Here is a 19,911-nt window from a genome sequence, read left to right as displayed (position 1 = left end):
CTGGAGAAAAGAAAAGATTTTTTTTGGAGGGAGGGCTTCAAATAGGCCAGGAGTTGCTATTTTTGAGCAATTTGAGCTATTTCAAAGCTTTTTTTTTAATTCAACAACTGGAAAATATTTTTTAAAAAAATGTGGATGAAGAGCTCTCATTGACTTAAAGCTGGGCAAACAATGGGCTCAATAACTATAATTGTGTCAGGCAAATCTATTATTACTAGTGCTTCCATATCTCCCATTCTGATACATGATCAACCTCATCCAAGAAATAATCTTACCTTGGTAGGAAGTCCAGATCAAAAATACAAAATATCAACTAATATCCTTGATATGTAGGCTATTGTAGGAAGATTTAAATTATTCATTTGAATCTGATGAGGCACCATGCCAATTTAAGCAGATTTTCTAATTGTTTTGCCACTTGGACACAACAGCCTCAACAGCTTACCAAGTGAATTCTTTTCTGCCATTTTTTGCCTTAAAAAAAGAGACCACTTCAGAAGCAATATTGAAGGGCCAAAGAGTTAGGCTGAGAGAGCTGAGGTGCATTTTCATGAATTAGAAAATCACCTGGCCTAATGCTTTTCATATGAAAGTGATTTCCTCTAGCCAGAAAAAAAAGAAGCTCTCTACCCTTTAAGTAGCAAAGAGCCATTTCAGAATTACTGAAATTCACTGCTTAGTGCTGAAGCCATGGCAAATCAGACTAAAACATGAGCTCGAAGTAGAAAGTGAAAGGCCTTTTATCAGGAAAGGTTCAGAGTTAGACCTGCTTTAGAAAATTCAGTTGTCTATTATCATACCTTAGAATGCACTAAATATCTATAAGATTCCAAGAAAAAGAGAGGCAAAATGTATAGCCTACATCATCCAAGTGACTTTTTGTGTAGTTCTTGAGGATACAGAAGGAAAATAGTCCAACTGGCCATCATCCCTCTACTTTACGCTGCACAGGAATAGAATCAAATTCCTTCTATGGTGTTCCCTATGGTATTAACTCAAATGCCTTTAATAATTATAATCAGAATCTAGAATTCTCCCACCATAGTGTGAAAACTGAAAAGACAGAAATTCAAGCCACCAAGGGGAGAAGACAGAGGGCAGAGATAAGCATTAAAGTCTCAAGATTTCAGTTCTTTCTGCTTCTGAAGTCTGAGAAAAGTGTAAAGCAAAGGCACAATTATGAAAACTCGGGTATTCTTTTTATTTTTTAATTTTTTAAACCCTTACTTTCTGTCTTAGAATTAATACTAAGTATTGGTTCCAAGGTAGGAGAGCAATAAGTGTTAGGCAATAGGAATTAAATGATTTGCCCAAGGTCATATAGCCAGGAAGTATCTGAGGTCAGATTTGAACCTAGGACCTTCTGTCTCTCAGTCTGACTCTCAATCCACTGCACCACCTAGCTGACCCTTCAGGTATTCTTCTGACTTTCTGAGAATCCAGGAATAACTAGGGAATCATGGCACAATGATTTTCACTGGAGGAAAGCCTTGATACCTTGGAGACTTCATCTTGGGTTCTTCCTACAATCAATAGTAATAGTCAATGAAGCGTTTTCTTTTGAAACTGGAGGTATCAAGGAAAGAATTTGCATTTATGTTGTCCCTCCAAGAATCACCTGTCAATATCCTGATATCTGAGAGCCCTTGTGATGTCAAAAGACTTGAATTTAGAGTCATAAGATTTCAACGATAGTTCCTGTTCTGTGAATAACTCACTCTGTGGCTTTGATAAGGTAGTATAGCTACATAACATATCTGTGCCTAAGTTTTTTCATCTTTCAAAATTGGAACAATGCTAGTAAATGACCCACTTACCTCATATTTAATTTGAGGGAAGGGACTATGTCCCTTTTGTAACTGTATTCTTAACATGTAGCACAATGACTGCCACATAGTAGGTGTTTAAAATTGATGATTGATCAACATTCTTAAAAGTCATATATATATATATATATATATATATATGTATATATTTAATTGTTTATTATTATTATTATAATTCTGATTATACTCTTTGATTTTTTTGAGACCAGGTCTGGTTTCCCTGGCATAGGGGACTCATAATAAGGAAATTCTCTCTACCAGTGTTTATTGGTAATTTACTCAGCTTTATCAGTTTAGAGAGTTTAATGAGGTCCTGTGATATTAAGTGACTACTCCAGGATCACATTAGTTCATATGATGGAAAAGTCTCAGACCCAGGTCTTCTTCCTGATTCTGAGTCTAGATCTCATTTAAAAACTCTCATCCTTAACCATTCTTTTATTCTGACCATCATCATGATGTAGATAGATGTTCTGTGTGTTCCTTCTTTTCTCTCTGGGACTGCAGAGCTCCTTAAAGACAGGGTTTATATGATATTAATTTGATTTGCTATTTTTCCATCATCTCTATAGTGAATATCATGGTGCAAAGCACAAAATAGCTGCTCAATAATTTTTTTTTGGCTAATTGATTCTCATTATTGCCATTATGATCATTCCTTAAAATCCAAAGAACTAGAACTCAACCACTGAGAAGATTGCTGAAATTTGCCTGTATATCCCTAAAATGCAGGTAGATTGATCTATATGAAACCAACTCTCAGAACTTCCTCTATTAACTTTTTGGGAAGCCTGAAATAATTCTGCATAACTTCTCTCCCATCATTTCTTTGAAGGTGTTTGGGGTCATCAAAATTCATCTTGCCATGCCAAGCAGCACCAAGTAGAGAAATACCAAATAGCCAAGTTAAAAAAAGGTGACATATGAACCTCCCTCTCTCTCTTTCTCTCTCTCTCTCTCTCTCTCTCTGTCTCTCTCTAGAGAGAGACAGAGAGAGAGAGAGAGAGAGAGAGAGAGCGCACCAAAGGGTTATCTCTGTTTTAATGTAGAACTAGGATGACAGTTTTCTATTAGCCCTCCAAGTTCATCCTCACAGTCCAGTATATGCTTAAACAGCTCACTGGGCACAGAGTCAAGAAGAAGATTTGGGTTCAAACCCAGCCTCAGGCACTTACTGGCTGTGTGACCCTGAGCAAGTCACTTAACCTCTATTGCCCTTAATCCACTGGAGAAAGAAATGGCAAACCACTCCAGTGTCTTTGTAGAGAAAATCCCATAGGCAAAAAAAAAAAAAATGACCATGGGGTCATGAAGAGTCAGGCATAACTGAACAACAACCTAAATTAGTATTAGAATTCTTGAGGAGTCTTTCTTAGAGATTCACACTTCCTAAAAATGGTCTGTCAGGGATCACCGAAGAAAACCTTTCAAAGGAGTAATTGGATATAACTTGCATTCTGGCAGAAAATAGCTAACAAATGCCCAGATATTAGCTCACACTTAAAAATTTCGCTTTAATTTCTGTCTTAGTTTCCAAAAGGTTATCCAGCAAGAAAGATTCTTGGCTCAAAGGACAATGATTGGCAGATCATATGTAGAAAAAATCTTTTTAAAAAATTTAGTTGAAGCTATTTTTTAAGATTCATATTTGGTGTGAACACCTATGTTGTCCTGTCAGCTCATGCAGAAAAGTTTTGGGGCGACATAGCATCGGCTAAACCCCAGAAATCATTCAATTTTAGGACAACCACAAAGGCTTTGTGAATGTGAAATGCTAGTTACACAAATATGAAATGGATTTGTGATGTTGCCTACTAAGCACATGATAAGACATGGTCCAAAGGAATCTCACTTGGGATACAGCCTCTCTTCTAGATCGTTGGTCAACAGAGTTTAAAAATGAATCTCATAACCTCCACATCTGACATCACACTACACTAGCTTAGTGATTTTATTTCTTCTCTTTTTAACATTATAAAAAAAATCTAATTAGTTAAAGGGCAATTCAAATTAAACTTTTATTTGGAGGATTGAGAAGCATTAAGGCAATGGAAGACAAAACAAACCCTGCAGCTCTCTGTATGACATGAGCATGATTACTAATAACCCTTGGGCAGGAAGATGATTAACCTTGTTATTTTACTCACGATCAAGGTTTAGATGAGAAACTAGGAGAGAGGAAAAATATTTAGAGGCTATTTGAAAGACAAAATTTACAAGGTCTAGAGCCAGCATCAAATGTTTTCAAAAAAAAAAAAAAAAGAACAACTCTGGGCTTTCCTGACAGGCTGATGAATACCTGCTGGTTAGACTTCTTTTATTTAATATTAGTGACAATTAAATTATTTAGGGAGATTGTTAATTTTATGATGCAGGTGATGTTAGTTTCAGGAAAAACTCAAGAAAAGAGATATGTATTTTAGGTGAATTACTGCTCCAAACAACATGGGAGATTTGCAGATCTCAGGTTGGGGAGAGGCACACAAAAAAAAAAAAAACATTCCCCCAGCCACTATCATCATTATTTTTGTTTCCTGAGGCTAAATAACATCATGCTGGTCTTTTTCTATTTCAAAATAATTTAAGAAAATAGTGCACTGCCAGACTTGTCCAAAGTGCTTTATTTGTGTCCCATTTGGCTTGCTATTCAAAGAATGAATTCTATTTATTTTAAATGGTCAATTTTTATTTTGGAAAAAAAATGTTGATTTTCTCTTGATAGAACATCTACTGGAGTTTAAAATGCAATCTCTAAACTCTGACTCATCTGCCACCAGCAGGTTTCAGAGGTGATAATCACCCACACAAAGCTATTTGCACATCAGGCCAATCCTTCCCAAGTCTAATTATATACTTTATAACATACTGTTTAGCATAATTAGTGAAATTATGCTTACAGGACTAAGGATCAGATAATATGGGTTAGAAGGTAGTGATTAGCTTTAACACTAGAAAACCAATACAAACTATTAATTAGATCATCAGTTACAACAAATGTATGTTTTGATAGGACTTTCCTGTTTATAAGAGCTCAGCAAGCATGAGATAAATCAAACTTAATTGAATGGTCATCATACTGAGTGAAGAAAAAACACAGATCATAAAGCTCAGTGAGTTGTGGAATTATTTGGGGATTCATTAATTGCTGACAATATCACCAGTAATCTTTCAGCCATGTGGCCAATACATGCTGAAAAGATCAGCATTAGAATTGAGCACTCATGGGATGGTGGTAGGCCCTGCATCTAATTGATAGACAACAGCAGGTACAAATGACCTTAATGGGAAAATTGTTAAATATTTTTTGCAGATGATCAGAAAGGATGACTATTATGTTTTGGCATTTGATCTTCAATTCCATTTGTTTTTAAATTCTGGATCTATATGCAAATCACAAAAAATACAAAATTGCTTTTGCACGTATATAAAGTATACATCTCTGTAAACATTGTACATACGTGCACACACACACATATATACTTACAATATATACCCCAATAAATGGAGATATTATTTATTTTCTTGAGGATATTCTTTGTCCACCACATACGCTTAGGTGCTACATCTGTTGTGATGGCATCTTCTTTGTACGTTGGTGAAATTCTGTTTATTGATTACCTCTTCTGGCTAAAGGGAAAAGCCCTGGAAAATACTCAAACCTAGATAAAACCGAGCCCCTCCCTCTGGTTCATCCCCTGAAAACCTCCATTCTTGTGCTTTCTAGGAAAGAGAATGCATTTTCTGAAAATACATTCCTGGTCTTTGAAGAGGATAGAAATTCAAGTCCTCCTGTACTCTCTGACTCCATCTCTGACCCAAGCAGAAGCTTGCAAATGCAAGTGGAAGCATTTATTCCTACACAGAGGAAGAAATGTCTAAGTGTCACTAAAGCAGCTTGAGGGAATTTTTCTTTGAAGAGTGTTTGGATTGGTGGATTGGATATTTCCAGGCAGGTTGCTTAAAGTGTGCCAAGGGTATGGGTTTTGGTCCTATCATACCCAGAATTTCTCACATTTTTTTTTCCCACAGGGAAAAAGATGGGAGATAAATAAATGCCCATTGCAGTACGAGGAACTGGGCTGGACTTGAACTGAAGACCTTAGGAATAAGCTGGGTAGAAGGCTTGGCTAATCACCATGAATTAAATTTTCCTTAATTCTCAATAATAAAGGTTCATGAGCTTTCCAAAGTCACAACAAACCATCCTTTCAGGTCACCATCGATTACAAAAAATAAAAAATATATATGTAAAAAATAAAAAAAAGGACTCAGATTTCCCATTTAAGTGTTTATAAAAAAGGCCAACATCTGCTGATGCTCAGAGATGGTGAATGTGGTGGAGACAGCTTTATGGGGTGTAAAGCAAGCAGTACAGTCAGAGAGCCCATGCAACACATAACTGACACCAAACATAAAGGAAAAACAGTCTACCTCCCAAGAGCTACTTTTCCATCTCTCCATTTCTGAAACTTTTGACAAGCTGATTACAAGTCCCCATAAGAGTTTCAAAAGCATTCCTTTGCTCTCTCCTTTTTTTCCCAGAAAAGGCATGTGCAAATGCAATTGGTAAGGTCTAAAAGCAGTATAGAGCTGTGCATTTGCAGTTAGGCAAATGCCTAGGGAGACACGAAAGCAGAAAAATTAGGCTATTGAAACCAAAGGCTTCCATTCATAAGCCTGTAGCCTTGATGTTGCGCCACTTAAGGCTGTGGAGGGGGATGCTGTGGCATTAGGTTGGTATCTAAATGGGTGTGAAAGACTACTCCGATTTACAAATAGGCCAGTTTTGATGACATTTAACATGGTGTCCAATGTTTAACAAACCTGGACCCAGGACTATTCACAAGCTTAAGTAAACTTGGACTGATTTATAAATGGAAAGTCCTGACCATGCATTTAAAATTAAGGCGACTTATTTGATCCAAATTATTGGAGTATTGCTTTTCAGGTGGATGTTGGGTATTACAAATCTTCACCTGCCACTTCTTACATACTGATCTTCCCTACCCAGCTCAGAGCCAATGACAAAAGCTAAAATGAAGTCGAGGCAATGGAGGAAAAAATCTTTAGTTCAATTACTTTGTGTTATTTAAAAATTCTCAGGACTATATTCCTAATCAGCAATTCGGCTCTTGTACAAGGGCTACGGACACCAACAAGTTAGACGGTGTGATATCTATAAAATACATAAGATACTGCTTTGAAAACCATTTAGATATTCCCTTAATAAACTCTGCTCTTTGGGAATTGGCCTATATCCATCTCTTTAGCTGTACAGGAATTGAATAGCCTAAATCTCCCATGCGAGATTCATGGAACTCACAATACACGCTCTGAAACTGCAGAAGGGAAGTGCCTCTTTTGTTACCCTGTTGGGAAAAGGGGAGGGGAATGGAAATTAGAAGGAAGATTTTCCCTCTTGAGCTTAAACTTGGATAAGGCTTCTTCTTTCATTTTTAAAAAACCCTTATCTTCTGTCCTAATAACAACTCTTAACACAGAAGGACAAGGGCTAGGCAAACTGGATTAAATAATTTGCCAAAGTTCATGCAGCTAGAAAGTATTTGAAGCCAGATTTTAACCTAGGTCTTCCTGACTCTAGGCCTCAGTGTGCCACCTACCTGCCCTCTAGTCTGTGTAAGGCTTCTAAAATGATTTTTTTTAGCACTTTTACTTCTGGGAGTCAGGCTTTAAATACTTTTGCTCACTAAAAAAAANATTAACTTCTATTTGTCTCAGTTTACTCACTGTAAAATTAGGAAAACAATAGCATCTCTTTACAAGATTGTTACAGAGATCAAAAAAGATAATATTTGTAAAAAGCTCTTAGCACATAGTAGGTACTATTTAAATGCTTATTCTTTTTCCCTTTTTCCAGTGTTACTGATAATTGTCTACAGGTTGACTTTTCTCAGGTTTTTACTTGATTCATAAGTTCTTCTGAAGTCTATTTCCTTGAAATTATGAGTTTGTATGTGTTGATACACACATAAAATAAAAACATCACCTATATCTATACACATAAAAGTATGCCTATACATGCATGTGCTTATGTGTGTCTCTGCATAGATAGATAGAGGGAGACAGAGAGAAAGAGGGAGAGAGAGAAAGAGAGAGAGAGAGAGAGAGAGAGAGAGAGAGAGAGAGAGAGAGAGAGAGCTTCTAAACTTCGTGTATAAATGTGGGAAGTAGACTTGATGACCTCCAAGGTCTATTTCAGCTCTAAATTTAAGATGCTTTGATATATTTGTTCTTGTCGACATCAGAATGCCTTGTTTGGAAATTTCCTTCACTAATGTGAGCTGGCAACTAGTCTGTCACTTATAATCTAAGGAAATTACATGAATCACAGAGTGTTTAAATGACTTGCCTAGGGTCACATCACTAGAATGTGGCAGAGGCAGGACTTGAATACCATTCTGCCTAACTGTAAGATTAGCCCTCTAGCCATTAATTTATTCTGTCTAAATATTTCTTTAAAATGGAAGCATTTATTTTGACTTAGTAAGATATCTTTATTGTGCAATGAATAGAAACATTTTCCTTTGTATTGGGAATAATATGATTTTAGAGACAGAGAGCAATTAGAGGTCCTTTAATTCAATTGTCCTTGAATCTCCTCTACAACATATATAACCAGTAGGTATCCAACCTTTGTGTGAAGACAGGCAGTGAAGGGAAATTGACAGTCTCATAAAGCAGCCCATTATAATTTTGGAAAACGTGGATGACAAGATGTGAGGCAGTAGAAATAAAATATTTGATAGTCAAATAATATCTAAAATGAATATCTGGAAATAAACAATCATTTTGGAAAACCAGCCCTTAAGCCTTACTTAGAATTTGATTTTTTTTTCTATCCAAACTAAGGAACACATTTCTGCCTATTTTGCCTGTCCCTTCAAAGCTCAATTCCAAGACATACAACTTTTGGGGAATGGACATTTAATTTCAGATACTTGGCTTAGGTGCCATCTTTTATGTCCCAATTAAGCTGAAGCTTAACTTAACTGAGGCTGAGTTTGGGTTAGAAAAAAGATCCTCATCTAAAAGCTCCAGGTTGCAGATTTGAACTCCAGTATATATACTAAATTTAGATCTGTATAGATTTCTATGCCAGTCTGCTAAAGTCTCCATCTGATGCCTTGGTAGACTATCCCTCCTGCAGCATGAGTGTGACCTCTTATTGAGCCTTTTTTTCCCCCTTGCAAGTCCCCTGGTGAGGTATGATTGTAGCATCATAACTCTAGCATCGATGGCCAAAGCTCCAAATTTCCCAATGATTGAAAAATCCTGCTCTGCTCCAAAGAACAGCAAGCCTTTTGCAATCCTTCAAAGGGAAATGGGGTTACAGTGGCAGAAATAAACTTTTCATGTGTCTCCCAACTTCTATTGAGTTAAAGAACTATGCATAATGGAAGAAAAAGTTCTCAAGGTACTTTGTCAGATGCATTAGAGTGCAAAACTAAGAGAGCCCTTGATATAGTAAGCACTGCAGTAGAATCCTTTACAAAGTGCACTGGATTTTCATTACAGAAGGGTCACCAGTGCAGGTAACACATGTTGATCATTCCAGGCACGCACTTCTTACCCAGGCAGTGGAAAGACACACTCTATTATTATTAATATTAGAGTGCTTAGGTCTATATCTTACCCCTGCCTTCTCACTTGGGCTTTAATCACTGAATTTTTGGCACCAGAAAGGACTTTAGAGAACATCTAGCCCAACAACTTCAATTTGACACGAGGGAAAACTGAGGCCCAGATAAGAATTGAGTCCTATCTGGAATCATTTAATTGGTGGCTGGTTCAGAGCCACATACATACACAGAATATGGATATGGTGCGCTGGTATACCTAGGTACACTCAGCCCATGATTTATGCATCGTAAGTATGAATAAACTCACATTTGTGCTTAACCCAGTGTTACTTCCGTGACACCGCCATGCATTTGTTCGTGGTGCTTTGTTAGAGTTACTTCAGACTCTCTTACTATAAATGAGAACCACTCGGAAGAGAGTAGCATTTAAATTGCACATTTTAGTTCAAATCTTTGTAACATGTCCAAAAAAGTTACTTTTTAAAATCCCTATTTTGGTTATATGAAAATATATAGAATATCTGGTAAGAACTCAATAGCCCCACTGAATAGCAGACTATAAAAAAGGATCCCTCAGGCAGGAAACAGCTTTCAAATATTTAACAAGCTCAAACTACCCTGGAATGGCTAATAAATCATGTTCTAGTTATACTACACTAGTTCCCATTTTACAAATGCTAGACTTTTTCTGGGCCTGGCTCCAGTTAATGGTTGTGTCTACATGAACCTGCACTAGATTAGGCTAGATTAGAGCCATCTCTCTAATCAACAAGAATGTTGATCAGAGATTATTAAATAAAATTGTATGGCTTGGTATTGGGGAGTATTAGAAGGGTCTGGCCACAGAAAATTTGAATCACATTGCATAGTTGAAAGAAATTCCATGAGAGTGATAACCATCACAGCTGATGGCAATAATTAAATCTCAATCAGAGGCTGTTTGAAGTATTGAGACTGTCACTTTTAGAGGAATGGCTATCCTCTAAGAAAATTGCTAAGATAATTTAGTAAGGGTGCTCCCAAAATGGGAGGATTCATGAATGTCAGAGCTAGAAATGCTGGTTAAGATCATCTAGTTGTCTTATCTTCAAACAGATGAGTAGACTGAGGCTCAGAGACACTATTAGATTGCAAGCCCTTTGAGGGCAGAGGCTGTCTTTTGATTCTTTTCGTATCCCCAGCGCTTAGTAGTAGCTGGAATATAGGAGGCACTTAATAAAGATGTATTGATTGCCTGAAGTGCCTTTCCCAAATCTACTCTGAGATTCAACATTAAGTGACATTTGCTATTTTAGAACTTTCAAGTCTAATGCTACTATAGTTCTTGTTGAAAAACTAAGACACAGGTGCCTTTGGCTTTGGATCCAAAACTACCAAATCATGTGGACCTCTAGTGAAGACCTATCTTCTAGGATAGGAATGTCATATCAATTTGCAACACTTGCACACTTTGATCAGCTCGAGAGTATATTCAACTACTTTGTACCAAAAGAAGAAAGAGGCTATGGAGCTGATAGAAACATACAGTTAACTCAGTTTTGTTTTTTAAAGAAAAGTTGGGTTATAGCTAAGTCACTGGAAATTGACTAATGGCTTATGACCAGCCATGCTATGGCATCCAACAAACTGTACCAGCAAAAAAATGGCAGCAGTGGACATATTCAATCTTAATGAAGTCAATATAATTGTAGCCTCCAAATAAACAGAAGGAGCATCATTCTGTTATCCATCACAACTTCCTCTGTGAATCAGTGAATGTTTTAGCAGCTTTCCATCTGGAGGAGAGTAAAAGAGATAGAAGCTTTCCTTGCTTTAATTTGGGAAACAAAATGAGCCCCAATGCAATAATTAGATACACAGAAGCATGCTGGATGGTCTCTACAACTGTCCTGGTAGTTATATGGTGACTACAGGGAACCAGGATTTTTAAAGGGTCTTTTAGAGTTAGTGAGAAAAGATACATCAAGAAGGAATGTGGTCTAGTGGGCAGTTCAAAGGACTTGCAGTGAGGAGGACATTTTTCACATTCTGATTTCAACACTCACTGTGTGACTATGGCCAAATCTCTTCACTCACACTCAGTTTCCTTTTCTGTAAAATGGGTAGCAATCTTTGTGCTTCCTCACCCATAGGGTTATTATGTGGAAAATAGTTTGTAACTATTGTAGCACTATAGATATGAAAGTTATTGTTGCTTTGTTGTTATTATTATAAAATCCAGCAGATTTGCAATGTGAATGAAATCTTTTTTAAACCCTTACCTTCTGTCTTAAAATCAGTAGTAAGTATCAGTTCTAAAGCAGAAGGACAATAAAGGCTAGACAATAAGGGCTAAGTGACTTGTCCGAGGTCACATTACTAGAAAGCGTCAGAGACCACATTTGAACTCAGAACCTCCCATCTCCTGATCTGTTTCTCTATCCACTGGACCAACTAGCTGCCCCTTGAAGGAAATGTTTTTTAAAATCCCTTCATTGTTCATTCTGTGGTCAACGTTATAGTTCTTCCTTGGTGAAAATAAAATATTCCTGAGAAATGAGTCACTGGAGGTTCAGTGATAAAGGTCACCTATGATCCTAGAATATCAGGAAGTTAAAAGCTATGAGCCTAAAATATCAGGACATTTGAGGTCCTTGTAATCCCCTAGATTACAAATTTGAACCAGACAACCCCCAAAATACACGACTATAAGTTTGAGATTCATGTTTTCATTTTCCAGAATAGACATATATTGCAGTTTGTAGTAGAGGATGCACAAAGTACTGGAAACAAAATTAATAATAATAACTTATACATTCACTTAAAAAGGAAAATATGAGAGCCATTATAATTGGTCTCATCATGTACAGTAAGGAAACTGAATGCTGTGGAAAATTAATTAATAGGTCATCAGATTTTCAATTATCTGGTTTAGATAACAATAAATATTGTCAAGAGAATTCTGTCTGATTGATAGGATCAATTTTTAGTGGTAAAAAGGATCTCAGTGACCTTTAATCTAACCCCCTCACTTTACAGGTAAGGCCAAGAGAAGTTAAGAGACTTGCCCAAGGCAATGCAGCCAGTAAGAAACTGAAATGGAATTGGAACCCAGGTCTCCCTATCTTCAAGTCTAACACTCTATCCACTGCACAATGCTGCCTCTCAAAAGTTAACTTCCTTCATTTATGGACTTTGGAGAAAAGGGACAAGTAATGCATATAATAAAGTGTGACCATTATGGCCTTTAACTTGTGATATATAACACTTTTATCAACAAGACTGGAAGAAATGTTAGAGATTATATTACTCTTGAGTGAGTAGCCACCATGCTGAAGATTTATCATCAACAACTTGGGATAGAGTGGGCTGTACCATTCAAATGCTGCTGGAAGGAGTAGGGCAGTGATTCCCAAAGTGGGTGCTACCATCCCCTGGTGGGTGCTGCAGCGATCCAGGGAGGTGGTGATGGCCACACTTTTTTTGTATTACATTCTATTCTGAGTTCAATAAATAGTTTCATAATTTCCAGGGGGTGTTAAGTAATATTTTTTCTGGAAAAAGGTGGTAGGCCAAAAAAGTTTGGGAACCACTGAAGTAGGGGGTTGAGTAGTAGATTTGATCTTACTTAATACCTTTATTTATGAGGTAGACAAGAGAATTTAAGAAATTCTTCTTGAAAATAGGGGTGACATTAATTTGAGCTCTTCTTGGCAATTAAAATAATGTTGGTCACTAACATTTATATGGCACCTATTATGTGCCAGTCACTATGCTTAGTACTTTATAACTATTACCTTACTTGATCTTCACAACAATAAAGTTTAGGGAATCGAGGCAGATGTTAAGGGACTTGTTCAAGATCACAAAGCTTTTAAAAGACAAAAAAGGTGACAAATGACAAATTAGACAAGTTGCCCATCCAAAATGAAAGATAGATGTGGATGGAGCTCAAGAGAGATTGTGAACTGATATATTTTTACAACCTGTTTGATCTTGGGAAAGTAACTTAATTTCCCTCGGCTTTAATTTCCTGATTTGTAAGATGAGGAGGTTAAACTACATAGCTATTCAGCTCTAGATTGATATGCTTACCCAAATTTGGGTGTCATCTGCAAAAAAAATGGCAAGGAGAAAAGAGAGAAGAAGATTAAGAATAAAGCCTTTGGGAACTCTCAAATTTAGGAGGCAGGAGAATAGTCAATCCGAGAAAGAAAGTAAACAGCAATAAGAAAGATAGGAGAAAAGTCAGAAGAAAACAGAATCACAGAAGTCAAGGGAGGAGAGAGGAATCAAGAAAGAAGGTATAATATATACAATATACACTGGATGAAGAATAGGATAAAGTCATTGATTCAGGAAGTGAACAGAGGGAATTGGAGAAAACGGTTTTAGTCAAATGATGAGATCAGATGACAGATTGCCCTGAGTTGAGAAGTGAATAGGTGGTGATGAAGTAAAAGTGGGAAATATAGGCCTTTTGTCATAAAAATATAGCTGGGAAGAGGAGAAGAAATATACCTTGGGGCTAGATGGCAGCTTGAGGGAGGAATATGAGAGATGAGAGAGATGTGCTCACAGATACAGGGAGCAGAGAAGGGTTGGGCTGATGGAACAAGAATACATGAGAAAAAGGGGTTGGAATGACAAATGGAGAAGATTCCCGATAGAGATCAAGGGCACAAATGGAAGGGTTAACATGGCAAAAGAAGAATGCTACCTCTTATCCTGTAGCAGAGGAGAGGTTGGTTAAAGACATACAGAGATTGTGATGTGTGGAGGATGGAAGAAGAGGGAGTTTCACAATGGAGAGTCTCAATTTTCTCAGGATACAAGGCTGAGGCATCAGCAGCTCAGAGAAAGGAGAACCAAGGCATAATTTGGGGCTTGAGGAGGGAGGAGAATCTGAATAGCTTCTGGGGGAAAATGTGATAGGGAGTCATTCAGAGATAAAGAAAAGAATTGTCAAGTGACTAGTGAGAGCCTAATTGCTTGTCCTGCCCCCCTAACAGGGTGGTTAAAAGTATCAAATGGGATAATGTATGAGAAAAGGTTTTGAATACCGTAAAGTGCTTTACAAATATAAGATACTGTTCTTCTACTGCTCTAATCTCCTGTGCTGCATGAAATCTATATTACAGCTTTGGGACTAGGAATTGTGTCTCAGCTTCCTAGATATGTGCTGACTGCGTATATATGCTTGGGAATTTAACATCCGAGATAACCTGAGCCATAGTTTCAGAGTTTAAAGAAACCTTAGAGGTCTCTTGGTCTGAGCTTTATATTTTGGTCAAGAAAAATTAAGTGACTAATCCAAATGGAGGACAGCTGTTAGGTGGTGAGGTGCATAAAGCACTCGGCCTGGAGTCAGGCAGACCTGAGTTCAAATCTGACCTCAGAAATTTACTAGCTATGTGACCCTAAGCAAGTCACTTAAAATGATTTGCCTCAGCTTCCTCATCTGTAAAAAAGAAGCAGGAGGAGGAAACAGCAAACCACTTCAGTATCTTTGCCAAGAAAATCTTAAATGGGGGTCATGAAGAGTCAGAAAGGACTGAATAACAGCAATCCATGTATACAGGAACACAGAATTTGGGTTAGAAGAAGGCTATTTAGTTTAACTCATACATAAAAGGTATCCCCATTAGCATATCCTTGACAATTAATCATACAGCCTCTGCTGGAAGACTTTATGGATAGAGAATTTGCCACTTCTTGAGGTTGCCTATTCTCTTTTTTGGACAGATTTATTAGGAAAATTTTCCCAACATCATGCCTAAATTTCCTTTTTTACAACTTTCACTCATTACTTTTCCTTCTAAAAACACATCTACTATCTCATCCACCTCAAATCTTCTCTCCTCTCTGAAGATAAACAACCTTCTATCTTCAGTTGTTGCTCATATGACATGGACTCAAGGCCTTTCGTGGTCTTTGTTGCTTTCTTCTGGATACTTTCCAGAATAAACATTTCATTAAACTGTAGTAACCAGAACTGGATAAAATATTCCAGATAAGTATTTGGGAAGGCATGGTAGAGTAGGGCTCTGATCATCTTCTACTTTTGAAATCTGTGCTTCTCTTAATACAACCTAAATCCTATATAATCTATCTGTTGGTATATACAGCTATTTAGTAGCAGAGTTGGAATTGCAAAGTCTTCAACACTAATTTGTACTGTTAATATTTTTAATCTTGCAGGCCATTATGATATTTTGATGTTCTTTTTTTAAGAGGTATATAACAAGCTAGAGTAAGATATGCTATTCTTTTGCAGGGAGACATTTTGTAACTAGAACATTAGCAAACTAAAGCCTTTTTTCTTTTAATCAGAGTTTGTTTTCCCAATTACATGTAATAACAATTTTCAACATATGTTTTCCAAAATTATAAGATCCAAATTGTCTCCTTCCTCAAACTAAAGAAATTTTTGGAAGTGTGAACAAGAAAATGAAGGAGCTGGGCAAAAAACAACAACAAAACAACCTAATGCTAGTTATCATAAAAAAGAGAAGGCAGCATAATCACAGAATTTTAGAAAAAAAAAGGGATATTAGCGTCATCAAATCCATTCCCCTCATTTTATTGATATTAAGGACAAGAGGGTTTATATGACTTGTCAAGGGCCACAGAGAGAATTAGTATCAGAGTTAAGACTAGAAAGGAATTCAGTCAGGCTTGAGCTCTACATGGACTACATACATCATGACAGACTGTTAACCCTTCACTTACATTATGCTGCTCTTTTCAAATGATTGAAGGGTTCTAAAGTGGAAGAGGGAATAGATTTAACTTCTGTTAAAAACTAGGACAAAGCAGGGCAAGGACAAGCAAAAAGAAATTTCAGCTAAGACTTAGGAATCATAAGGGTCAGTGCTATTCAGCACTGGAATGGGTTCCTCAAAAACATTGGACTTCCCATCTCTGGAAGTGTTCAGAGACTGAATGATAAAACCTGGAATTTCTAAAGCATTTTAAGGTTTTAAAAGTTCTTTAAATGTTTGATTTCATTGGGTCCTTGTAATAATCATGTGAACTTAGGGGGTCTAATTTCCTGCAGAGGAGTTAGGCTCAGAGTTTAAATTCTCCTAGGATCACATAGAATATAAAATATATTTTTTTCGGGTCTTTTTATTTCAACTGTAGCACTTTATGCACCACCCCTCACTGACTGGACGACAATTGTCCACCAGGTCAATGGATATAAAATTTCTTTTTTTATGTAGGTAAGCTGATATCAAGATTTTTTTCAACTGTAATGATTTATAGGTAACAACTTCTATCCTACTGAGAAATGAGATATTATAAAGGCCATTATGTGTATATTTTATTATTTGATGTCCTCGTGCTAGAACACAAAAGTTGCAGCAAATATAGTTGAATGTATAGAAATCATTATTTTTAAAGTTAGTTAAATAATCTGGTAATGATCTTTAAGAATTTAAAAGACTAGTTTTAGGTCACTCACCAGTTATTCCCTCCTTCTAATATTGAATGGAAGATATATAGTTCAATTCCCCTGAAAGGGTTGGGCTAAAAAGAAGAATAGTGGCTCAACTATCAGGGAATACTTAGAGAACTGGAAAAAGAAATTGAGGCAAAGGGTATGTAGTAAAAAAAGGTCAGGGGTTATAATGGACTATAAAGTTCATTTAAAGAAAACTTCAAGCTAGAAACCCCAAAGGTGCCCATGGACTTTATCATTACTTTGTGCTGAGAAGCCCTCTTCCCCTCTGTTGCCACCCTTGAGAAACCAGAGCATCAGTGTTCCCTGAAGGGGAAGGCTATTCAATACTCCCCAGGAAGTTTTAAATACTGGGCTGAAAAACTTGTCAGAAAAGAGGCTAAACATGCGACCACAGGGGAGTTTACTAAATGACCCTTCCCTGACCTTTGTAGCTCTTTTGATCTTTGATCCCCAGCTATTGAAAGTTTCCTGAACCTCGGATTAATAAAGAAATAAAGAAACATATATCTACCACCACACCCATCCTGAAAAATCAAAATGTGTGCTCAAAAGAGCTTTAACAGTCATTCCATGAGCTGGGCTTTCAGTTTTTTTCTTTTTCATAAAAAGAAACAAAATACCCATACAGAATAGAGGGGTTTTTTGTTTTACCTTTTGAAGATTCATCTTTTCTTGCCTTGTAGGGATTTTATCATAGTTTCATGCCCCTACACTTCACAGTTTATTACTTGGTCTATTACTCTTATACTTAACTCATTACATTTCCAGTTTCTGAAATATTAATTTTTAAATTAGATTATATTTTTAAAAAGTTTCGTTTCTCACACCTGCTGCTTTGAAGATGATATTCTTAACCTGGCCTCTTACTGGCAGGTTTTCACCTTCTCGTGTGACAATAGCATCTGCCACCCCACAGTTGCTAAATAGCTTTTCCCCCCCCCACTTTGTCTGCCTTGCCTTTTCTTCCCATTTTCACAGGGCAAACTTCCGGTTTTTGGAGCTAGTTGGCTCATCCAGACAGCTAGGCAATTACTTCTGGATGATATTCCCTTGTTTCCTAGAGTTTGCACACACCCATTTTCCCACTGATGCATAGGAGATTGAATTAGCTTCCAGCAATCAGTGGTGATGGGAATTTTGGTGGGACTCCTCTAAACACAAGGGTAGAAGTTGTCCTTTCAAGAAAAGTTGTCCTTTTCCTCCCCAGACTGCTATAGTCATAATCTTTACCCAAATGTGGTCTTTAATGATATAATCAAGAGTTCAACATGACCTTAACAGGTTATGTGTGTAGGGGTTGGGGCGGGGTTCTTGTTGCTTTTTGGCTTTTGGTTTTTTGGGGTTTGGGGTCAGATCTTGCAATTTTATCTATGTGGGGGAACTCCCAGAATGGAGATACCTTTCACTGTTGGGGCAATGTACTATATACAATGTATTGTCTTTCAGGTTTCCTTGGAGTTGTGGGTAAGCTGTATGTTTATGGTCAGACAGCTGGTAGGAGTCAGGGGGAAGACCTAAATTCAGGTCTAGACTTCAATGGATTGGAATTTTGTCCACTAGGGTCTGAAGAAAGGTCAGACTTATCCTTGGGCTAATTTAGGTAATAACACAGTTCAAAGGGGAACAGAAATGGGTGAAGTAAATCTGTCTCTAATGTCCCTAACATAGGAACTGAAACTTGTGAAAGCAAAGAACCCAAAGAAAAGAAGCTTCTAACTTGAATTCAGTGAAAGATTTAAAAAAATTTGTCATCCTTCAGTCATTTTCAGTCATGCCCATCTCTGTGTGACCCCATTTGGGGTCTTCTAGGCAAAGATACTAGAGTGCTTTGCCATTTCTTTCTCCTGTGCATTTTACAGATGAGGAACTAAGGCAAACAGGGTTAAGTGACTTGCCCAGAGTCACCTACTTAGTAAGTGTCCGAGGCTGGATTTAAACTTAGGAAGATGAGTCTTTCATACTCCAGGCCAGTTCTCTATCCATTGAACTACTTAGCTGCCCATTTTTAAAATGACTGTATTTTAATATAATTGCTTTGCTCTGAAATCCTGAATTTTTGTTTTATGAATTTAAAATTATCGGTTTGAGAAAAGGTCTGTAGACTGCCCAAAGTGTCCACAACAAATCCAAGGTTAAAGACCCTCTGCCTGGGGGATTTTAAAGGGACTAAGGTAGATTAGATTGGAGCAGGATCTTGGGTGGAAGTAAGGGAGTTCATTTTATTCTGAAACTGAGGTTTTGAAAAAAAAACAACTTAGTATTTTAAAAAAATGCTTCAGTGATTTCAATCCTTTCGCAGTGAGTTGTCTGGGGACAGGTTGAGCAGTTCAAAAGACCCTGAACAGAGTACTAACTGATGAGGTTTTGCAAGGGGCTAAAACTGAAGCCCAGTGTTCATGTGCCCTTTGCAAGGGAAGGACTCAATCCACACAGTGAGAAGGCAATAAGAAGTACCGTACCATATCTTAGGTTATTTCGCACTAATAATGTCATTACTGAGCAAATCTACTCACAGGTGTTGGCCGTGCCTTTGGGGATGGGGAGGTACGAACCGGGGCTCCAAGGTCTGCCCTGATAATTCTTCTTGCATTTCCCACAGTCGGGGCCTGTAGTGTTGTGCTCACACTCACAAGACAATTTATTGTTGTCAAAGACACATACTGTGGCGTGAAGGTTACACTTGCACCTAGCAAAGAAGAGACAAGGGTGTCATTTCAAATCAAGGTGTCATCTTAGCAGCCATTATGGCTTTACTCAACTACCCCCTTCAGGAACAGACATTTCCTCTACAGAGTGAAGATGGGGGTGACGGATACAACACTCCCTCAGACAGTCAGCACCTCCAAATTGGTGACTACAGTTATTAACACTTTAGGGCCCACAGATTTATAGGTCTGAAGCCAGAAGGGACCTCAGAAATTATTGGATCCAATCCCCCCATTTTACAATGAGGAACCTGAGGTCTACAGAAGGTACAAAATCTGAGCCCAAGGTCAAATACAGAGGAAGTTGGAGCATCAGGATTTGTAACTGGGTT

General features: G+C 37.4%; 1 protein-coding gene across 1 annotated transcript in view; it reads right to left on the bottom strand.

Annotated features, from left to right (window-relative positions):
• The window catches only part of NTNG1 (netrin G1), a 392,606-nt gene that overhangs the window by 31,439 nt on the left and 341,256 nt on the right, over positions 1 to 19,911 (bottom strand). The window contains exons 3-4 of the mRNA XM_044675501.1: positions 19,384 to 19,560; positions 3,893 to 3,901 (exon numbers count right to left, since the gene is read on the bottom strand). Of these exons, the coding sequence (XP_044531436.1) occupies positions 3,893 to 3,901; positions 19,384 to 19,560 (186 nt within the window). The remainder of the gene's footprint in view (positions 1 to 3,892; positions 3,902 to 19,383; positions 19,561 to 19,911) is intronic.

Source organism: Gracilinanus agilis, chromosome 4 (genome assembly GCF_016433145.1).
Source record: "Gracilinanus agilis isolate LMUSP501 chromosome 4, AgileGrace, whole genome shotgun sequence".
In the NCBI taxonomy this organism is placed as follows: Eukaryota; Metazoa; Chordata; class Mammalia; order Didelphimorphia; family Didelphidae; genus Gracilinanus; species Gracilinanus agilis.
Note: the sequence above shows the minus strand (reverse complement) of the source record. Positions and strands in the feature narration are given on the sequence as shown.